We start from the raw sequence: 22,612 nt of genomic DNA, 5'->3' as shown, positions 1-22,612 counted from the left end.
CTGGTGTGTTTTCAAATTGGTTGACCTATTGTGGTATCTTATGGAGTAATTTTAAGCATGCCTCTTTAGTTATGTCCAAACTTGTTAGAGAAAATCTAGTATCAATTGCAAAAGAGAAAATTTAAAACCAAAAAGAAAAATTGTAATTATTAAAAAAAAAGTGCTTTAACACCAATAATCTGATAAACAGACAGTGTTTAAAAAAATCATGGCAGATAATTAGTACAGGACCAACAACGTAAAAGACCATATTTAATTAGTTCTAGCACACAAAGACATACCATCTAGCAGCAATTGTCAAAGTTGTTATATAACATACAATTTAATGTCACAATACATATCTATGGATCACATAATATATACAGATTATAATGTACCCGATTTATGCAGATTATTACAAGCATATGGAAAATACAGGAGGGAAAATGTATTAAATTGTATCCAAACCAGTTTTGAATATTGTTCATACACCTGGGCTATTGAGACAAAATAAAAATACATAAAGTCTGATCACATGGCAGTTTTTAACTGTACAATTATTTTACTCTTCACAGATAAATGATTACATGTTTTAGATCAAGTAGGATTAGTCTCAGATCTTTTCATTCATTCAGCTTATAAATGCAACTTTTTAGAGCAACCTCTACTTGTAATTAAATTTTCTTCTTCATTAAAGTTAGGACAATTTTTAACTAACTAGATTGTTTAAATTTTATTTTTAGATTGTTAATACTTAACAGTTTTAGAGTAAATTAAAGACTCTGAACTGAGACTCAGAATATACTGTCGTATAATTATTATTGATATATATGTTACTATAATATGTAGGATAATTACAATGAAATTTTTAATATAATAATGTAATTAGGGTGTGGATTTGACAATTAACAATTAGGTGCTGGCTTTAAAAAGTATACAATTTAAGAAAACCAATTTAAGTCAAAGGTTGCATTGATTTTTAGTAACAGATAATTACTGACAAAAAATTGCAGTTGTCAAATAAGCAATTAGCCCCCAACAAACCAAGCCCTTTTCCCATTCCTAGAAATTCTAATTAGTTTCCCTTAAAAAGTTATGTTTCTTCCCAAGCTCTTTTTTATTACAATTTTATAAAGTATTTATGAAAATTATACATGTACAAATGAAATGTAAAACAATATTCTTGTAGAATAAAAGCAAGTTCTCTAAGCTTCTCATAAACAAGCAGAGGATTCACAAATAATTGAAAGTAAATATAATTCTGACTACTATGAATACTACTGTATATGTTCATCAAAATCCTTTCTACATATCAGCTCTTACACAATAATGATCCAAAATATTTTTATTTATTTAAGAAAAATTGCTTCTGTTAGTATTTTTTAATCAGCTGTTAAATTATTTTATTTTTTGACTGGAATGTGAGGATGGAGGTGATTTAATGTGAAGAGGAAAAAAATAATTTAATAAACTACTTAAGATAACAATAATACTAAATATGCAGTACAAATAATGAGATGATTGGATCCTAAAACAATAATGCACTAAAAGGATGATTCAGATAATGTACAAATAAGATATTGCTACACTTTGTAAACATTTCAGGAAGTTTAAGAAAGTTTAAATTTAATTGATATATAACTCACACAAAAAATTGCATAAGAGATTTAGCCCTTAGTGTATTTGGTTTTGACAATTTCTCATCCAAAAACTAGCAAATGTTACAACCTTAGATTTTGACCAGTCTTTGACAGCCTTGGTTAAAAGAGTTTATAAAAAAAATAATTTGAAGGTAGTTGACCCCTTATGAAAATGTTTTATTAAGCAACTTTTTAAAACTTAAAGACTAGTTAAAAAATGTCATTCCCTGTGCTTCTTAATGTATTTTTGTCATTAACTGTGCTTCTTAAAACATTTAAATACAAATTCTGCTTCCAAACCTCAACGCAGAAAATATTGTCTAATTGGCTGTAGCAAACAACGAATTTAAAAAATAAGTCAATCTTTCTAATTGATTATGAATTAATTAAAAACCATGCTCCCTTAATAACCAGCAATTTATTTTATTGTTTTTTTTTTAATTAATAAGTGTCTATAACTATCATACTTCTTTTTTTAATTTAATGAAAAGTGAAGGAATGCCCACACAAATCTATGTACATCTTACCAAGCTGTTAAGATAAAAGTGAAAACTGCTCACGTTAAAAAAAACTGTTGGTTAATTTTATTAAACTCCTAAGTGATTTTAAATAATCATGCATGCAATGAAAAAATACTTCAATGGCACATTTAAGTGCTGAAAAGTTTTCTGTTAATTAAACAAGCACAAACTACAAATCTATTTTTTTTTATAAATGGTTAACAGATATTTTGTTCATAAGTCACCAAAACTGCCAAACATATATTAGGAGCCCACAATAACAAAAGCTTTGTGTAGTGACTGACTGTACAAAGACAAGAAATGATCACAAAATTTCAGTGGAAGTGCTATAAAAGAACATGAGACAAAGATTAAAACAATGAAACCCACTCTAAGCTGGAGATCAAAGAAAAATTTAAAACTACTGGTTTTAAAGTCATTTAAATTTTTGAAGAAAAAAATTTTTTCTTTTACTAAAATTTTGTCTAGGATATGAACAAATTATTAAATAGTATTATCAAATATCCAACAAATTATAATACAGGTTTTGCAAAAAAAAAAAAAAAAAAAAAAATATAAACCATCTTCTAACAAGGGCTTCTGGTTGATGTAATAATGCCATATACATAGAATGTGATAAAAGCTGGAATCAACAAGTCTATTATACAAATATATACAAATATCTCAAGTTATTTATATAAATAAATATTTAACAGGTGATATCTTAGGGAAAAAAATCTGTCTAGGTTATATTGGTATTGAAGCCCCCTAGAGGGCAGAAAAAGGCACACATACACTGTTAATAGCAAAAAGAAACAAAAAATGCCCATCTGTCAAATTCTTGAAAGTCATGACACTAGAGTTTTTGGAACAATGTGTTAGCCACTGTTTGATTGTAGGTCAGAGTCTAAGAGACAGGTGTAGGACAATTTTAAAAATGTGTGAAATAAAAACTGTAATATTGTGCAGTACAGTTTATCAAAAATTTGGATTTGTATCCATAAATTGCAAGAGTGAGCTTTTGTAAATCATTCTGACTATAATTTTGTGATTTATGCTGCACCTTTGATAAAAAGAAAAATAAATAATGCTGTACAAGTTAAAAACAAATAAACACTATACACAATTCCTTCCAAAGTTAATTTGGGTAGATTATTAAAATTAAGCAAAGCAAACTTTGTCAAATTATTTCATGCAACCCTAACAACTATGTAATAAAATCTGTAACAACAATTCCATATCCCACTAAAATAATTACAACACCAACAAAAAAAGTCGTAATATATAAATTGCAATGTTTAAAAACAAAAGTTATTAAATGCCTAATAGAAAAGTAAAACTGATGAAATGAAAAATATAATATTGTATCTGATTGCATACACCTGCACCCATATGATTTTAACTATTAAGTTTCTAACACTAATAAATTATTAAAATGAAAAAATGTAATAGCTTATTAGATCAAAATATTTGATTAAACATTTCAACATATGAAAAAAGCAAAAATACCAAACATTTTCTAACTTTTAAAATATTTAACAGTTTACCACTATGCAATACCTTTAAAAATCCAATTTTTTTTTACTATAATATAAAAATTCTTTCTTTTTAATATCCTACAGATATAAAACTTTACAAGAATGCCATCACATGTTCAACAAACAATTATAAGACTTCATTTTCAATTACCATTTTAAATATGGGCTGTTCAAAATAGTACAATGTGTATTTGCAATTCAAGTTCAACTTTATACAATTAACCTGAATCATATTAAGAAATATCTTTGACAATAGTTGGTGCAAGACATTTTCTAACAATGATTGCAAAATATACAACATTGAGGTCTTATCTCAGCCACATGAATGTGCCACTGTGACAACATTACAAATACACAGACATATACTTAGAATATATAGATATAAAACACCCATCACCAATAGAATCCTTTACTGAATAGACAAATATAAGAAAAAACTATCTTGCATTGCAGCAAGTTTTATTTTTTTTTTGAGGATAGAAATATATTCAAGTACATTGTTATAGCAAACAGGATAAAATGAAAATAAAAACCTAATAAAATTTAAAATAAACAACCATGAATTATTTACTTCAGGCAGCCGAAATAAAAAGATTTACAAATTATTAACTGAAAATTTTAAATATTTGATTCATTTTTAAACATTTGAACATTTTAGATAAGTTACTTATTTTAAAATTTATTTCCAAAAAAGAATTTGAATAAAAAAATAAGCAATGCTTGAATAATGCAATCATGTTTAACTAATAAGTGGTAAAAGAATTTTTTGTAAAATGATTCATCAAGCAAAGTACTGAAACTGGCGTGTTTTTACAGGACTAATTTGGTATGTTGCGTATACCCCAGGAGGAGCTGCTGATTGTGCGGCTGAGGCCAAATATCCTGGACCTGTAGCTGCAGCCGCCGCCGCTGCTGCAGCATAATGTGGGTGAATCTGGGCTGGATAGGTTGGTGTGAGTCCTGGTGGGTGAAGCACAGGTACAGGATGCATGTGGGCAGGCAGTGGGTGAGAAGAATACTGCAACTGTCTAGGAGATTGATGAGCTGGTGGAGGTGCAACTGTAGGAGAAAATGCACTGTGGAAAAAGAAAATAAAGAGATATGCTGAAATATTGCTAACATTTTAAAATCCTGTATCAAGACTAAGATTTTTAAATTAACATACCCAAACTGTGTGATTGAAGCAGAGGAAGGCAATGTCATCTGCTGATGTTGATGAGCAGGTAGCAAGTACTGATGTAAAGGAGAGCTATGAAGAGGAGCCATACGCCGGTAATCTCTGCAAGTGATGTAAAAAATAAAATAGTGTGTTGTAACACTAAGAGTTCTAAGAATTAATTACTCCACATCCAAAAACAACTTACCCATGGCTAAGATCTGTATTTAAAAGAACAGGTTGACTCAACTGGACAGGAGACAACTGGCTCATGCCTGATCCACCAGCCTGCTGTACACAAAGACGCATATTGCCTCTACCACTCAGATGAGATGCAGCAGTTAAACCTTGGGTACCATTTGACAAGTTTCCACCAGCAACATTCATTGATATTTTAGCAGCAGCAGCTGTTGGAAGGGCTCTCACAGTGGGAGAAACATAAGCAAGTTTTCCCTGCGCAGCAGCTGAACTCAACTCAAGCTCAAAAGGTGTCAGTTTCTCAATCTTTGGAGACCGGCATCGCAGCCTATCTGCCACAGCATGCATTTCCTGTTTTGGCATGTATGGACTAACTTTTGCATGTTGTTTGCTGCTGGTATGGCTACTAGTGGTAGTAACATTACTACGGGGCAAAAAAGAACTGGTGCTGACATCAGACAAGCGTAAGTGGGATAAACTGTTACTGCTGCTAGCACCACCAAAACTCTGAAATAATAGAATGGTGAAAAATATTTATAAATGTACAGTGAGGGATTATAACAATTCCCAACTTTTTCAATATTTTATTTTTAGTAATATGTGTACGGTCTGTTAAACTTTGACCATCTTGCGTGTGTTGTGTGTATGTGTAATTCCCATAAATTGTGTTTTAATGTGGTTAAATAGTAGTGTTGGTCAATGGCTTACCTGTGGTGTGAAAATGCTATGAGAGACTGGCAGCCTGTCAATAAGCTCATGTTTAATATTGCTTGTGTTGAGGACATGGGGCTGCTGGTGATGCAAATGGCAGTGTTGCTGAACACGCCTGGCATTACTGCTAGTACCACCAATACTACTTGGACTCACTGAAGGATATGGCATGGCTGCAGCAATGCCTGCTGCTAGACTAGTTGTGCTATTTGCAGAGTTTAGAAGGTGCCCATTTGTTGCTATGCTATCTTCATTGTCAGATTCATGTCCCTCAGCAACTGTCAAATAGCTATCATCCACTGTGTAATAAAAATGATTAATTTAGTATGCCAGTAATTATTATGTATGTATTGTTAAAGAGTTTTAATGGTTAAATAATTCAAAAGCTAGAACATACCGAAAGTCTGGACTAGTGCAGAATCTGAAAAGCTAGTGGGAAAGTAGCCAAGGCTTGTTTTAAGTGTGTTATCATGACGCCCACTGGAAAAGTAAAAAAAAATAATTGAGCTCAAATCTATTTTTTAACAAAATAAAAATAAAAAGCTAGCAAGTGGCTTTCTGGAGAAAATAATCTAAAGCATGCATCTTATTCTAGAAAAAAAAAAGCACCTTCGTGCAAGTCGAGAAGTATGACTGTCGTTAAGACCAGAGTCAGTTTCATCACGAGGCACATTTCTTAATTCAAGATAACGATCAGACTGCGCTTCTTGCTGTGTTTGCCTGTGGTGATGCCTATGGTGACGATTGTTGCAACTGCGTCCACTCCTAAGCCCATCTCCTTCGTCTTCACTCTCAGAGCTAATAGTGATGACACTGGGCACAGGACTGGGTGTGTCTCTGCACACAAAGCAACATTGGGTCAGGAATAGAGTTTAGAAAATTAAATATTTAATTAGAGCTATTTCGCTAAGCTACACTTAGTATGTTAACATTTTCTAGCCAGAAGCCTTTACATTTAGCCTAACTACTTTCTAATCAAAATGACACAAGACTAAAATTACACACCTTATGACAATAAATGGATGCCTAGGCAAATGTTCATGTGATGAAGAAGCCAATCCTGCAGTTTGAAGAAGAGGATATGAAGTGGATAGGGTATGGCGGAGGTGGGAGGAGGCTGAGGAGGATGCGGAGGACCAATCAGCAAAATGGAGCAGAGTAGCTTCTTCTGTTGACTGTGCTCCGGGGTGAGAGCTTAGCGAGTCAATAAGTGACATGGGTGGGGTGCTTTCTTTTACTCGTTTTTTCACAGGGGAAAGTTGAGTTGAAGGTATTTCTTTATGTTGTCTGTAAAAAAAAAATATTTGTAGTTACAACACAAAAATTCCAAATCTAACAGCTAGAATTAGTACGGACAAGGCTTACCTATAACGGGTAGGCCTTTTGCTGCTCTGTGCAGAGGGATGTCTAGCAGTTAAAGAATAAGAGGTTGGAACCATTCCTATGTTCCACTGTTGGCTGGAGGTGCTCTGCAATGTACATTATTTAGTTTTCAATAATTCAGTAAATAGTTTAGTAAACCAAAATAAGGTCAATCTTTCAATAGTAATAACACATCTGCAGGGTTACAAAGAGTTCACATGATATAAACTTAGGCCTATCAAACATTACCTCCTTCAGTGATGTAGAACTTAGTGATTGAGTTTTGTGTGTTGTGAGACAAAAAGTGCACCAAACAATGAAATTTTAAAATCTGAATTTAAACTACTAGCCTTGGAAATGCAAATTAATGAAGAAATTCTGAATTAAAGATGTTTACAAAGATTTATTGCCTTTACAAATTCATTTTTTAATGTTTTTTTATTACTTGACTTTTACGCCCTCAACTATCTGAAGACCTTTTTCTAAGATACTTGACAATTTCCAGACTGCTCACAAACCTGGCTCTGATACTCAAAAAGGTTTTATCACCGCAATAAAATTAAAACAAAACTTACCATGGGCAAAACAGCTGTAGGTGTAGATTCGAATGTGTCTGTTCCAACCATGATGGGCTGTCTCCAAGCCTCAGGAGGAATTGCTTCTTGCAAATGAGGAATCCGCTGTGCAGCTGGTGCTAGTGAAGGCCAGGGACCCATCACAACAGGACGAGAACTTGCCCAGTTTCCATTCTAAGAATAAAGTAGGATAGAAAGATGTTAACATAAATATTTATTATAATTCACTGATTAGTGTAAATACATGTGAAGAATGTTCATTTACTTGTAAAATATAACCATTTTGTTTTAAATATAGACATGTCAAAATTAATTATCTTGAACTATTTGTTAAATGGTAAACTTGTAAATCAATTAATGAATTATATATACTTTTGTAAGTAGCAAGATGCGTAAGATACATATAATTTCATTTTGTTTAAAATAATTTTTTTTATATCATGAACAGCTAATATCTGCTAACACAGCAAACCTTGCTGAATACAAATCAAGCATTTCACCATATTAGAATGACTACACTACAGCATCAGACAAACTGACCCAGGAGACTGGTTTAGAAAGAAGCATCCTGTGACAAGGCAGCATGTTACTAAAATCTATCTCTAATTCCCAACTGACCCAGGAGACTGGTTTAGAAAGAAGCATTTTGTGACAAGGCAGCAAGTTACTAAAATCTATCTCTAATTCCCAACTGACCCAGGAGACTAGTTTAGAAAGAAGCATCCTGTGACAAGGCAGCATGTTACTAAAATCTATCTCTAATTCCCAACTGACCCAGGAGACTGGTTTAGAAAGAAGCATCCTGTGACAAGGCAGCACGTTACTAAAATCTATCTCTAATTCCCAACTGACCCAGGAGACTGGTTTAGAAAGAAGCATTTTGTGACAAGGCAGCATGTTACTAAAATCTATCTCTAATTCCCAACTGACCCAGGAGACTGATTTAGAAAGAAGCATTTTGTGACAAGGCAGCATGTTACTAAAATCTATCTCTAATTCCCAACTGACCCAGGAGACTGATTTAGAAAGAAGCATTTTGTGACAAGGCAGCAAGTTACTAAAATCTATCTCTAAAAAATTATGTTTTCATCTATTCAATTTTTTAAAAAAAATATGTTTTATTTTACAAGATATTTATTTACATTTTTGAAAACTAAACCATAAAAAACTTGATAGTTATCAAATTTCTGCACATTCAAAAAATACAACTGTTAAATAAACAAAGTATACCTCACATTTATGCAATCAAATTCCATGTAAAAAAGGAATTTTTTTTAATAGAAAATTGAAAAGTAATGATTTTTTAAAAATCTACATGCTTATTTAACTGTTGACAAATAAAGAAGAATTTTTAGAAGCAAAATATTTTTTTTTTAGAAAATTATAATTTTTACCATGGTGAATAGCCATTTTAACTGCAACTTTAAAACTTATATTTTTTAATGAAGTTGGAAGTTTTAAAGAAAGCATACTTGTGATAGAATAATTTAAATGTGTATGTGTAATCTAAATGATGATGAATGTGGTGTGAAAAAAGAGTGAAAAGCAAAAATAACTATTGATGAAAAGCCTAATTTCAAATGTCAGGTTTGATTATAATATAAAGTGAAATTGAAAATCAAATGCTAGCTTTAAAAAACACATAAAATTAGTCATGCTTGAGATTAGAAATAAGCAAAAGTTTAAAAAACTACTTTGGCACTGACAGCCTAAATAAGATTGCTCAAATAAAATTGGGTATTGTAACTCAAGGAAAAAAAATTCTGAATACGAAACACTGATGACCATACTTAAAAAAGAAATTTGTTATAAGCAGTGTTTTAATGATGCTGAATTATTTATTTTTATTTAATGCATTACATTGGCTTTCGCATAAATGTAGAATTTTAAGTTGTTATCAAATTTCATGTACTGCGTCTAGGAAAATACTCTATACTATCTCGTTCTATGGGTTACTGGACATATCTGTCATCCAAATGAAATACTTGGTTCTTTGACTGGTCATTTTCTTTTAAAAGCTACTGGTAAAGGTGTGCAGCAATATCCTACCAAAACATTTGTGTTTGTACAGATGATGCAATTGCTAAGGAGATTTGAAAAGGTTAAAAGCAGCCCACAGCTCATTAGGATGATACATTTGGAAATATGTAAAATAAAAAAAAAACCTGTCTATTAACCATGTAAAATAGAATTTTCTTGATGTTAATGTATTAGTATATCAATGTAATGTTTGCTGCAGTATTCTTTTGTACATGGGAGTGAAAAAAAACACAAACACGCTATAAAACAATACTTAAAATACAAACAAAGCAAGCTAAAATTTTAAATTGTCTACAAAGCCATAACACATGAAGCTATTTCTACGTTGGCTTCATACAGCCAATAGGTTAGTTGAAAAAAAAAACTCTTTAAAGTAGGACCGATTACTGTTACGTACAGCCATGAGGACTGGTCTTCCAGTTTCTACCATGGTAACAGGGGTCAGCTGAGATGTCTAACAAACAAAAAAAAGTAGGTCACTATTCACACAGAACCTAACTTGATACTGTTTAACATTGGACCATAAATGCTTTGTGCTAAAGTTTAACGTGCTAAAGTTTAACTTTAAAAATAGACAAATATTTATTAGATAAGTATAAATTTATATAGGACAGTACATAAAGCACTTTGTTATAAAAATGTAGTTATGCTGGCAACCAAATCAGTGAATTTGTTCAATAATGCCTATTGATAGTTTATTTGCAATGTGGACGATGTGTTTTAATGTTATAGTAAAGAAAACAAAAACGTTCATTAATATACAGCATGTTGACCCACTGGGAATCTAATCATGAAGAAAATATCAGAATCAATGTAGTGAATGATTTAATTGAAGAAACAATTTAATACCTGACTAATGAGCTGAGGTTGTAACTGAAGCGTAGGAGCAGGCTGAGTAACCATGGAAACCGCACTTGATCGAACAGGTGAATTCAGCCCTGAAAAACAAGTTCATGTATCAAATAAGTAAACTAAAAAGACAAATTATTGTACTTGTAGATAACTCAATTTGTAAGTCAACTGACCTGGCAAAGTTGCAGGAACTACCAAAGATGGCATACACAAGGACTGCCTAAAAGGATCAGAACGTGCAAATTGTCCAGATGAGCGCTGAGCTGCAGCAGCAGCTGCAGCTACTCTCTGGTCAAGGCCTTGACCCACAGGTGTAGCTTGATATGAAAGATATGGACCAGATGGAATGGAATACTGGAGATACTGTAAATCTGTAGCACTCTGACTATGACTGTTAGATGAAGACATCTGAAAAAAAATACAAGAAAATAAAATACCTGACAATCACAAATATAAACAGACTATATATACCAGTGAAAATACAGCCAGAAGCATTTAATTTAAATTTATTTACCTGCGAATGGAGTGCATTGATCTGGTTATTGAACTGGTTGTTGTTAAAAGTAAGAGTAAAATTTCCAGAAGAGGAAGGCACCACACTGTGCATAACACTACTGCAGTTGCTGTCTATCATTCGGTGGGGGCGTTTGTAGGCAATATCCATTGCACTTAAACTTGCTTTGTATCTACAAAAATGCGATCAGAATTACTTTTTATTTTAATCTATAGATTTCTTATAAAATCCACAAATCAAATCAATATATCAATACCAAAATAATCCACTCACAATATTTAACCATTGATCTTCAACATGTTACTAGATCTAATGTTTTTGTATAGATCCCTCTTTTTTTGTCATTTCTAAATTAATTTCAAATATAAATCTTTTTACTCACATAATTGTGTGAGGATAATCTTTGAGGCGATCTAAGCTCACAAATTTATGCACAATAGCTTCTCTGGGTGTAATGCGCCTTTCCTGATCCAGTGTGAGCATCTTCTTTAGTAGTTCTACAAAATCTTGCCTATCCATTTTTTCTACAACCAACTCACTCCCCTCCATGTCTGTAGGGACATTGATCTGTCAAATAGACCATGTTAATACCAGTAGTAATTAACAGAAATACATTTATTGATGCTCAAAAAAATACACCAAACAACTCTACCCACATTTCTTAAATCTTATGACTTTTTAAGCTTACAAAATTAAAACTAAAAAATTTAAAATACATAAATTAACTGTTCAACTTACATCTTTTCTCCTTACCTGGCCAATATCCTCCAGGCAGTTAAAGATATATTTTCGAGCTTCTTTAGATTTGATTTTTGTTTCAAGCTCATGTTCCTCTGGAGACTAATAAAAATTTTTTTTTTTAAGACTCAATGTGTCTCAAAATACTATTTAAAATTACAAACATACAACAATTAAATTAAAATTTGCAGGTCAACTTGTATTTTTAGTAAGAACAGAATTCTTAAGTTCCCATAAATGGGCACTAAATACAAGACTAAGAAATTGAGAATAATCATTTGCTAGATGTTATTACCTTTAGTCTCCAAAAGGGGTAACTTCCATCTGAATTGTCTCGAACAAAGAAACGATTGGTTTTCGTGGCCGCACTCAGCATGTGCTCAGCAGGCAGACCTTGGGTTTGAGAGATGTAGCGAATCTGTAAAAAGTAATTCATTGACTTGGATTAGACATAACATTTCTACAGCACACTTAGCATTTCCAAAGAATAAAGTATACTTGCATAAATATTGTACTTAATGTATCTGCATAGTTTTATGTTAATGTTCATTTTACACTTAATTATGTGCATTAAACAAGATAGCTTAAGATTTAAGATAGCTTTAATTGGCTTGTTTACTAAATAGAACTAGTTAATAGATAATTAGTTCAAAAAGATTAATTAATAAAAATGTTCTAGGTACTTACAAATTTTGAACATGCAAACCATACTTTTTAAAACATTTACCTGGTCATATTCTGATGAGCCAGGATAGAGCGGCCAACCAAGAAAAAGTTCAGCAATAACACAACCCAGAGACCACATGTCAATAGCCTCACAGAAAGGTAGACCCAGCAGAATCTCTGGTGCTCTGTAAAGATAATATTTTATTTTACAACATTTTTTATTTTACTGCGTCAAAATGAATATGAATAAATAAAAATAATAATTAACAATATAAATTTCAGTTATTTCTTTAGTTTTTTTAAGGTCCAAATAACAATTCTTGATCTTGGTTTAGATATACCAGTATTGCAATAATAATTGTATTAATAATGTGCATTAGGCCTATGTATCTATATTTTTTAGACATAGTGTCTAATTTTTTAATGTAAGTATTTAACAGTTAAGTCTGTTAAATGCAATTTATTACTTATTCATATGGTAAACAATAATACCAGATGGAATAGCTGACAATGGACTAATATTTATTTAAATCAAGCGTTTGAAATTATTACTAGATATCTAGATTTTTTAAGAAAAACAGAAATTTTAGCCAAAAATAATTTTCAAAGTAGAATAGGCTTAGATTGCTATTAAAAATTGCCATATAATAATCACCCCCCTCCCCCTCACACCATACACGGCTGAGAGGTCAATGTTATTTCAGTTTTGAAATCAGTAGGCCTGTAGCATTTAGTACGATAGGCCAGTGACAAAAAGCATCATCAAACAGAGGGACAGGATGAGTTCACATAAGCTTAGAAAGCAGGTATAAGGTAGGTTGGAGAAGTCTAGTCCTGGGTCACTCTGAGATTAAATAAAAAGAAACTGGAAATGGTGGGGGTAGGTAAGATTTAAAAGCAGAAGCTGGATTAAAAATACTAGCGGGTATAGTATACCTAACTTAACAAATATGCATGAGCCCTCAAACGGACTCATGTAATGTACGTTTTCTTTAACTTTAATGAACGACAACAATTTAAAATACGTTTTCTAATTTTTAATTGTTAAAATATGTAGCAGAAAAAAAGTAGGACTGGACATTCTAATTCTGATAAATTCGAAAATCCGCCGGAAATAGAGAAAAGTCACATGCGTGTATAGACCTAAACATGAGTGCTACCATAGTATTGAAATCTTATCACGCATCTGGGGGTGGTGTTGCATCAAGAGCAATTTTTTTTCAATTTTAACAAAGACCTTATGCCCCATCAAGGGACGGGTGCGAGAGCGCTCAGTGCAAGCCAGATAGAACAGGTATACAAAATATTTTTCTCGACTATCATTACTATCAAACCAAGAAACGTGTTTGGAAAGGTCAGAAGGTCAAGGTGACAGCAAGTAAGTCACAAGCATAGCCAACGAAACTGCGGTGAGTACCCTAATGCGAAAAAAAAACGTATTTTTAAACGAGTACACTTAATACTTAAAGGGGAGCTTGACACAACGACTGATGTTGACTGGGAAGTTGTTTTTTTTTCCACAAAGCAGATTTAAATGTGTAAAATGTCATAGTTAATCATTGAATAAAAAAGAAAACCCACAGAATTATAAGGCGTTTTATTATTTTTTTGTCCAGTACATGCAATAAAACGTAATCTATATCTTTAATTTAACCCACCCTCACAGTCGTAAAAACTGGAAATAAATTCTTAGGGCCAACTAACTTTTCGGAAAATAGACCTGACAGTTGTTTTTCTCTCTTGAAATAATAAACTTATTAAAGCCGCGTTAAATTTGAATACTGAAATAACAGCGCTGGTAAAACAGACTAAACACGACTGTGTTGGCGGGGTCACAGAGATATGCCTAGCAATCACCGCACAACACGACCAAAAGAGGCCGCGGGGGTGGGTGGTGGGTTTGACGGAGAAGCGTGTAGAGAAGGGTCTCCGAAAGTGGAACGTGACAATCATTTGCCAAGCTGGTGTAGGCTTATATAGTAGATCTATATCAGATGGCGGAATGTTGCAACGTATTGAAGACGCTCATTACTCAAGGCGTCGGAATATTTATTTTAAATAATGATAAAATATGTACAGATACTTTGAAGTCAAACCTTTTTGTGAGAACGAGACCGGTTAAAATATACAAAAAATTCCATTTACTAAAAAAAATCGTAAAGATGGACATTCAACTACCCCTACAAGGTAATCATGAATGAAAAGTAAAACAACTCGCATAAATTGATAGCACTGGATTTATTGCTATCTTTTTCTATCAACAAATACAAAAAGGTATGACCTTGATGTGCTTTAAGTAGGTTTGTTTGTTTAGTTTGATTCTCTTTAAATGTATGTTTTAACTCGTACAACCATGCGGACGAATCACATCAATCAACTTTAACCCCCCCCCCCCCAGGGGTCACACCCAATAGACGTCATAAATTGATTATCCACGACACATGTGCAATGGGGGATTAAGTGCGAAAATATTTTCTCAGTCAGTTTGATTTTAGAATTACACAAAACTTTCACCACCTGATAAATGTATTCATACAGCCTAAATGTGTATTCACGTCACACGTCAAACCACAAACAACGGAGGCAATAACACACAGGTGTAAAAAAAAAAAGTGAAAGAAAATGAGAGGGCGATACCACAAAGAATAGTGGATGGAAACAATCACATAGAAATGTTTAAAAATGCAACAACTGGCCCAATAAGACCAAACAGATAGTTACTATGCTAGACCAGTGCTAAAATGTGTAGTTCGAACAGCTATGCCGTTTTGACAAGCGCATGTGTCATTATAAATTCCTGACTCCACAAGGCAAGCTGAAGCAAGTATCACCCAGCCCTCAAGAGCTGGGGGCGAGCCCTAATCCACCAAGTGGCAACCCCAATCAGACTCAATCAGGCGGCCCAATCTCCAACAACGAGTCGTGTCAAAAAATAAAAGGCTTTTGCAGGGGGCGGGATGTGTTGGTAGACGAGAGAAAGGTCAAGGGGAGATTGAGTTGGACAAAGACAGCCGAAACTAATAATAAACCAAGGCCAAGATTCAGTTTTTCATGGAAAATATTACAAACTTGCATTAAAAATGAAGTAGGCCTATACAAGATCGATTCATTACAGAAACTAATTTCATCAAAAACTATTTTTTGCTTTGTAATCCAAGTATTGAAAGCAATAAATATTAAACACATGCTATTTTAAGGGAAAACAATTTTTTTATTATGGTATCAACATACATTAGGGCACCCAGGAATTATATAACCCCCCTCTCCTCTGGTTACCATAACTATTACTATTCAGCTAATAAAAACTGTTATGAAAGCTTATCACATAATGATGAGAAATAGCGGGGGGGGGGGGGGGGGGGGGTAAATAAAGCACATGTGTCATTTTTACTTCTATTAATCAACAATCAAAATCAAAGTAAACATACAATCATCTATTAAACTGTCAAATATCAAATACATGTAAGCATGCAAAAAGCTAGAAAAGAAATGTAAGCATATAATCACCTAACAAATAAATGTAAACTGTATTTTCATATCATTCTTCTGTCTTAAAAAAGTAAGATGTATGGACAGCAAAGATAAAGGGAAATATATATAAGAGATAAAAATAAGTATAAGGATATGACCTACAACCCACTCAACTGCCAGCAACTTTGAATAAACACAAGCCAAGGTGAGAAAGATGAGGGAGTCAAACTAAGATTGGAAAGATGAAAGACATGAATGAGAATTGGAAAACAAACCAACATTTTACTTCAGTGGAGGGACAAAAAGGTGTACAGAACAAAAAGAAAACTACATATCTACTACTTTCCCTACATCAGTGGATTCACCACATCAACACAATTCAATTATTTAGTCTTTAGATTTAGCTACACTGTAAAATATTTGACACTAGTGAAAATAAATCACATCTGAATGTATGCAGACAAAAACAAAAGATTTTTACATTACTAAGTTAAAGATGTTTTGTCAAAATTTGTCTATCAAAAAAAATATAATAAAAACAAAGATAATATTGTTAACATTTACATGTTTTCAACAACTGGATCTTTCATTAAGAAGCTGCCCAAGAAATGTTTATTGCAAATTGCCATGCAGAAAGTAATTGCTACTTCAGTATTAAACATACAATTTAAACTTACAACAAAAAGATAGTTTTACCAACCAGAATATGGCTAGATAATCTAATCTTAAGTTTACTATTCAATTCTCGCTGATGGCAGAACATTCAACAATGCAGTAAGAACCATAGTTACATTAACACTAAGTAGACAACTACGTTTATACTTTAGAAGTATGCTTACAAGAAACATTATTTTAAGATTCTTCTACTAATTCCAGCTGGATGTGCCTAAGCTATTTTTTGGCTCATACCATCTTGACCCTAATGCTAATACACATGCAAATACAAAATATCACAAAGACAACATTAACATACTGACACCTGTACAAGCCAAAATATTTTTTTAATGAAACTGGATATACTTCTATTAAACTTTGGCCCTATCAGCAAATAATGTAGAGCTTTTAGTAAAATCCCCTTCAAGTTATACAGTCTGGTATTTGAGCACACATTTGTTTACAAGTATTGCGAGTAATCTGATTGCTGTATAAGTAAAAATATGTATTTGTATCAAGAAAAACAAGTATGATGTTTTGATGTATTTATTGCATTGTTTTCAAAGGACTAATAAACCATGTTCTCAATCATATAATGATTAAGTCCATTAAGACAAACTATTCTTGTTTGTCTATGTCACCGTCACAGTAAACATTCTGATTATTAAGCTGAATGGTCTGCACAGGAGAAACACATGAAAAGATGATTAAAAAGTAATGCGATATTAATTAACTTGTCCCACAAATTTTAGATGTATTTTTGTTAGAACCTAAATCACTAAGCAAAAAATATTATTTGAAGTTAAACATAAAACAGTTGCATGCTTTACACAACATAGATTGAAAGAATAAAACATATTAAAACACTTAGGTTTACAACTGATCAGATTAGAAAAAAATTTCCTACCTGTAATACCGTGACTGAAGGTAAGTGGAACAAACAGCCTTTGAAACATGACTAGCAGATCCAAAATCAATAACCTTCACCCTGTAAGGGAAGCGTACAGGGTCCACAAGCATAATATTTTCAGGTTTAAGATCTGCATGTATTAATCCAAGCTCTTTCAGCTTACCCAAGGCATGTAGTACCTACAGAGATAAGACAATGATTACAAAGGGATAGAAACCTATTCAACAATAACACTGGTTTGCTCAGTTATTATCAATTGTCTAACACCTTTAAAGCTATACCATATCTAATATGAAACGAGGTGCAATATTATAAATTAATAATTCAAAATTGCATTGGGCTTAAATTAATAAAAGTGCTAAAAATACTCCTAAAATAATGTTTCCTACCAAGTGAAAGGAAGAAACCTTACTAATAAAAATTAAATTTTAAAATACCTGATATGTTATTGGTCGAATATATTTCAGTGGAAGAGGCTGGAATTTATTCTGCTTGAGAAAATCGTAAAGATTTTGCTCTAACATCTCAAACACAAGACATGTATGATTCTTGTGCTGAAAACATTCATAAGCCCTGACAAAATTGTAGTCATCTGCACTTTCCTGGGCAAGTCGAGATAAAATGCCAACCTGTTCAATAAAGATGGTGGTTGTTAGTATAATAGATAAATGTGTATAAAATATAAGAAATTCAAATTATTTAGTTATGTATATTTGTGTATATTACTCCAAAACGTGTTACCTCAATCTGTCCTTGTCTAGCATATGAGGGGTGGTTCTTAAGGATCTTAATAGCATAAATTTCATTTGAGTGGTGCTTCCAACACTTGCAGACTTGTCCAAAAGTACCACGCCCAAGAAACTCAAGCACTTCATAGGAAGCTGTTTGTGAGTAAAGAACCTCATGCTGAACTAGCTGGTAATCTCCCTCAGAGTTGGCAGAGCTAGCATTGGCAGCAGCCTTTTTGGTGGTGGTTGTGGTGGTGGTCGTGGCCGTGCCGCTCTCATCCTCACTAGAAATGGCGTGCACTTCTGTCAGCTGCATCAGATTACTGTGTTGGTGGTGCAATCTGCCACCGTTGGAAGCTCCGACTGCTCCACTTGCAAGTGTACGGATATTATTGCTCTTTTGCAAGCTCGTGGATGCAACAATAGGCTTTGCAGCACCTACTAGAACTGTTCCTCCACTTTCAGAGTTATCGTAGACTTTCCTCTTCACACCTCTGGGGGCAACAGAAACTTGTGGTGTTTGATGAAAAGTCTGGCTCTGATGGTTAGGATTCTGCCCCTTTCGGGCGGATGAACTGGCTACAGATGCAAGACTAAATCCTGTTGCCGCAGTCTGAGTGTCACTAATTGATGAGGAGGTGCAAGAAGATGCAATTTGTGTAAGCAGAGCGTCGTAGTCTGCGTTATATTGATTTGAAACAATACTGAAATTGCTGCTTGCATTGTTGTACAGGTTTTCATTCAACTTGAAGACGTTGCTAGCACTTCGAGAAGAAGTCAAAGACTGTGTCAAAAAGGGGGAGACAACCTGAAGCGAAGAAACTACATGCTGCTCTATTGGCAGCGACTCCACTTTAACTTTTTTGAAATCACTAAATGCACTTAATTTGGCGTAATTTTGAAGGGTTTCTTGCATCAGTGCATCAGGTCACTGGAAAAGCAAATAATTGTAGAAAAATATTACTTTAGTTATGATAGCACAATTAAAATTTACTATTTTCAAAACTTTGCAACAGAAATTTAACCTTCCACCTATGTTGTGAGTGTAATACTGATGTTTTTAAGTTTAAAATTTGTGCTGTATTATTGCACTATCTAAGCAACACACTATATGTCCCAAAAATAGAAATTTGTGATACTTTGACAGTCAACACTTAGTTCCCAGAAGTAACATCACTGTTTTATACAAAGCTAATCCAGAAAAGTATGGCAAAAGACACCAATTAAAACAAACTGTTGGTCAAAAGAAAAACTATAACATTTTGGTCCTTGCCATCCTTAAGAATTTTTGTGGTCACAGCACAGATAAGCAAGAAGGCCAGTGTAAGTGTAGTATAGTAAATGCATTTTTATAGACCAAACTTTACAATTTGAAGATTACAAGGCAAATATAAAGAAGTATGCCAGTTTTTAGTCATTCTTTGGGAATGATGGAACAATCCTTACACAAAAACTATTGCAGAACAGAAAAGATGTGAAGTTAATTTTTCACTCCATCCCCCAATGTTATCATGCCACCCCTCCAGTATCAAAATGAAATTATTAAATTTTAGGCCTAACACTACTTCTAATAGGCATAAATGTAATTCTAAAAAAAATGTCAGGATTTCTATTTTAACACAGGTAAATCACGTAGAATTTATAAACAATTTTTAATTCTACATGCCTATAAAAAATATAATATATTTATGAAATGACTATTACACTTTGAATTAATTCAGTTATGAGATAAATTTCAGAGCTGACAGAATAGACTTGTTTTTATTGATACTAGACATTATCATTACCTAATGGCACAATGCTCTGATGCTCAAATATCAAGAGAATGAAGTTAATCAATTAGCACATACTTTCTACTAGTTAGCCTAGTAATTTTTAGGGCCTAATAATCAATAATTAACATCATATCTTATCTAATAACTTTAACATGATGGTCAGTAACTTTAATGATCACATGAAGAATAAGCTTATTTGCATTTGGGAAAAGAAAAATAAACAGGCTACAACACTAAAATCTAAGACTAAATTATATTGTTCAATTAGAAAGAACACAAGCCTAACAACATGCCATTAGAAATACTAAATAATAAATAGGTCTTATCACACTATGTATGAAAAGCCTGCGCAGGGCGAAGGTGAAAACTATAACAACTGGGGAAGCTAAAGATTTAAGCAACAAATCCAAAAATAAATATCACTGCTCTGCATACCAGAATTGTCTAAGCTGGATGTTACTTTCATCTAAATTATACCCTTTAAAAAGGAGATTCAATTAGGGGCCTATATTTTAAACTAGCCTTATTTGTAGCCTTTGGGGAATGACGATCGGGATCATGAGAGGGACTAAAACCACATTGCAAAGCTATGGAAATAACAGGAAACCATTCTACTTTTAATGAATAGGTGGAAATGACATTGAAAATTAATTAGGCCTGTTTTGGCTACCATAAATTAAAAAGTTAATGATATGCAAAACCAAATCTCAAATCTCGTGCGAGCGGTATCAATATGTAATGGTAGTTTTCTGTTCATGTTTTTTCACACAAGGTCGATACCAACAACCCTGAGCTTTTTAATAAAATTTAGGGCCTAGGCCTTGATTAATTATATAGGCCCCTAGGCCTACCTAATAAGCCCACATCTATGTCACTTTTTGGAAATAAAGAAATAGGATTAGGCCTAGGCCTACACTTTTTATTTTTAGTTCTAGATTACTACTAATAAGCCTAATGCCTAGCCTAATACTATTTAGTAGTATTTACTAATACTAATAGATCTAGAATCTAGTAATACTTCAAGTCTAATATTAGATCTAGAAGAAATCTACTAGGCCTATATTATTCAACTCACAGTGTATGCCATAATCGCCCTAATGTCACATAAGGGTGATTTAGATTTAGGCCTTCAGCCTAACCTAACTGAACAATAGGTCACTCATACAGACTCATACTCATAGATTAGAAGGTAGATTCCAAAATCTTTTATTTATATTTTTATGGAATAGGGCATAGGGCCTATGGAAGTTAGTTAAATAAGTTAAATTCAATTAAGTGCCTTAGGCATCAATGACAACAGTAGAAAGAAGGGGTTAAACTGGTTAAAGTTTAGTTTGTAGGCCTATTTAATGTAGATCTATTTATTATTTAGTATTTAGATTTCTAGATTCTAATCTAGATTCTAGATCTAGAAATCTAGATTAGATCTTCTAATCTAATTCTAGGCTAATGAATCAATGAATGTTTATTTAAAATTAAACAAACAGGCCAAGCCTATAAAATAGTATTAATAGTTACTCGCATTTACAGCAAACTGCGTGAGAAATTAGTCTGCTAATCAAATAATTTAGTAAACCATAGCATCGTTCATAACTAAAAGAAAGGTTGTTTAGAACTCCCTGCCATGCTTGCTAGCAAGAAAGAACCAAGCCAGGACAAGAATTAGGAATGCTAGTCTAGTCGTGGCCCTGACCCAGCAAGGCCTGGCAAGCGGGATAACAAGACAACCTGGCTTGTCGTGTCAAAAAAAACCACATTTACCATCACTTAATTCAGTAGAAATATCCAATCCTTTGTTCTGTACACTATAAAGAAAGAAGCCCTTAAGTTCCTTGAATTAAATATTGCGAATGTTATACATATACCCCCGAAAAGTGGCTCAATTAGAGCCAAACTATTTTAGCACTGCAACATGTCTGTCTGTCATGAAGGGGGATAGACAAGGAACACCAAGAATACTCGAAGGGAAACATTGTTTACGACTAAAGGCAAAGCTTCTCCTCTCTTTCATTATAAAATTAAATACAACACGCTGACACATTAATTTAATATAGCGCACAAAAGTGTAAAGTTTTATAAATGAACAGAGTTATTAATTTTGCTTTAGAGAATTAAATAAATAAGTACTAATAAAACAAAATGTACTTGTTTCCTAGTTTCCTTACGAACATTTCTTGACGTCACTTCTGCTTTGCGCTCACCGATATGTAGCCGAACCAATGAAGTGCTGCGGTAAATATAGGTACTGCCGGGGTCACTCACGTGTTAGCAAGGACCTAAATGACAGGCGAGCTAAAAATAAAACAGACTAAATAAATATTTTCCTCAAGTATGAATGTCATAGGCCTATACTCAGTGGCGGAACTAGAAATCAAAGGCTCCCCCGCAAAGAAAAATCTAGGGCCCCCTATATATATATACATATATATATATATATACATATATATATATATATATATATATATATATATATATATATATATATATATATATATATAATTTTATATATATATATATGATCTATATCCTGAGTAATTTAGTTTACTTCATTGCAATATATAACCATTCTGAGAGAACAAAACAGAAAAAATTTAGTCAAACTCAT

General features: G+C 32.9%; 1 protein-coding gene across 3 annotated transcripts; it reads right to left on the bottom strand.

The window, feature by feature from the left end:
* Positions 1-154: 154 nt before the first annotated feature.
* LOC131937450 (homeodomain-interacting protein kinase 2) lies at positions 155-21,949 on the bottom strand. Of its 3 annotated transcripts, none has more exons than XM_059294898.1 (21): positions 21,769-21,949; positions 18,246-19,163; positions 17,942-18,133; positions 17,502-17,683; positions 12,531-12,654; positions 12,099-12,221; positions 11,804-11,905; positions 11,448-11,632; positions 11,066-11,237; positions 10,725-10,959; positions 10,549-10,637; positions 10,097-10,153; positions 7,660-7,833; positions 7,088-7,191; positions 6,728-7,009; positions 6,332-6,559; positions 6,120-6,202; positions 5,720-6,021; positions 5,022-5,518; positions 4,823-4,936; positions 155-4,733 (listed from the first exon to the last, which is right to left on the bottom strand). In XM_059294898.1, the coding sequence occupies exons 2-21, from the start codon at positions 19,146-19,148 to the stop codon at positions 4,439-4,441; spliced, it is 4,443 nt and encodes a 1,480-aa protein (XP_059150881.1). In that variant the 5' UTR covers positions 19,149-19,163; positions 21,769-21,949; the 3' UTR covers positions 155-4,438. The 3 variants fall into 3 exon arrangements, with proteins under 3 accessions (XP_059150881.1, XP_059150882.1, XP_059150883.1); XM_059294899.1 differs by having other exon boundaries at positions 11,819-11,905; XM_059294900.1 differs by lacking the exon at positions 10,097-10,153.
* Positions 21,950-22,612: the final 663 nt, after the last annotated feature.

Source organism: Physella acuta, unplaced genomic scaffold (assembly GCF_028476545.2).
Source record: "Physella acuta isolate Inbredline_101_S28 unplaced genomic scaffold, ASM2847654v3 ptg000210l, whole genome shotgun sequence".
NCBI lineage: Eukaryota > Metazoa > Mollusca > Gastropoda > Physidae > Physella > Physella acuta.
The sequence above is the reverse complement of the archived record's forward strand: the minus strand, read 5'-3'. Positions and strand labels throughout refer to the sequence as shown.

Bases quoted from the DNA above. Each gene is read 5' to 3' on its own strand.
- LOC131937450 (XM_059294898.1), bottom strand. From the start codon at position 19,148: ATGCAAGAAACCCTTCAAAATTACGCCAAATTAAGTGCATTTAGTGAT. The intron at 5,519-5,719 runs GTAAGCCATTGA...CTATTATTTCAG, and splicing joins ATAGCATTTTCACACCACAG to AGTTTTGGTGGTGCTAGCAG. The intron at 4,734-4,822 runs GTATGTTAATTT...CTTTTTCCACAG, and splicing joins GCTTCAATCACACAGTTTGG to TGCATTTTCTCCTACAGTTG.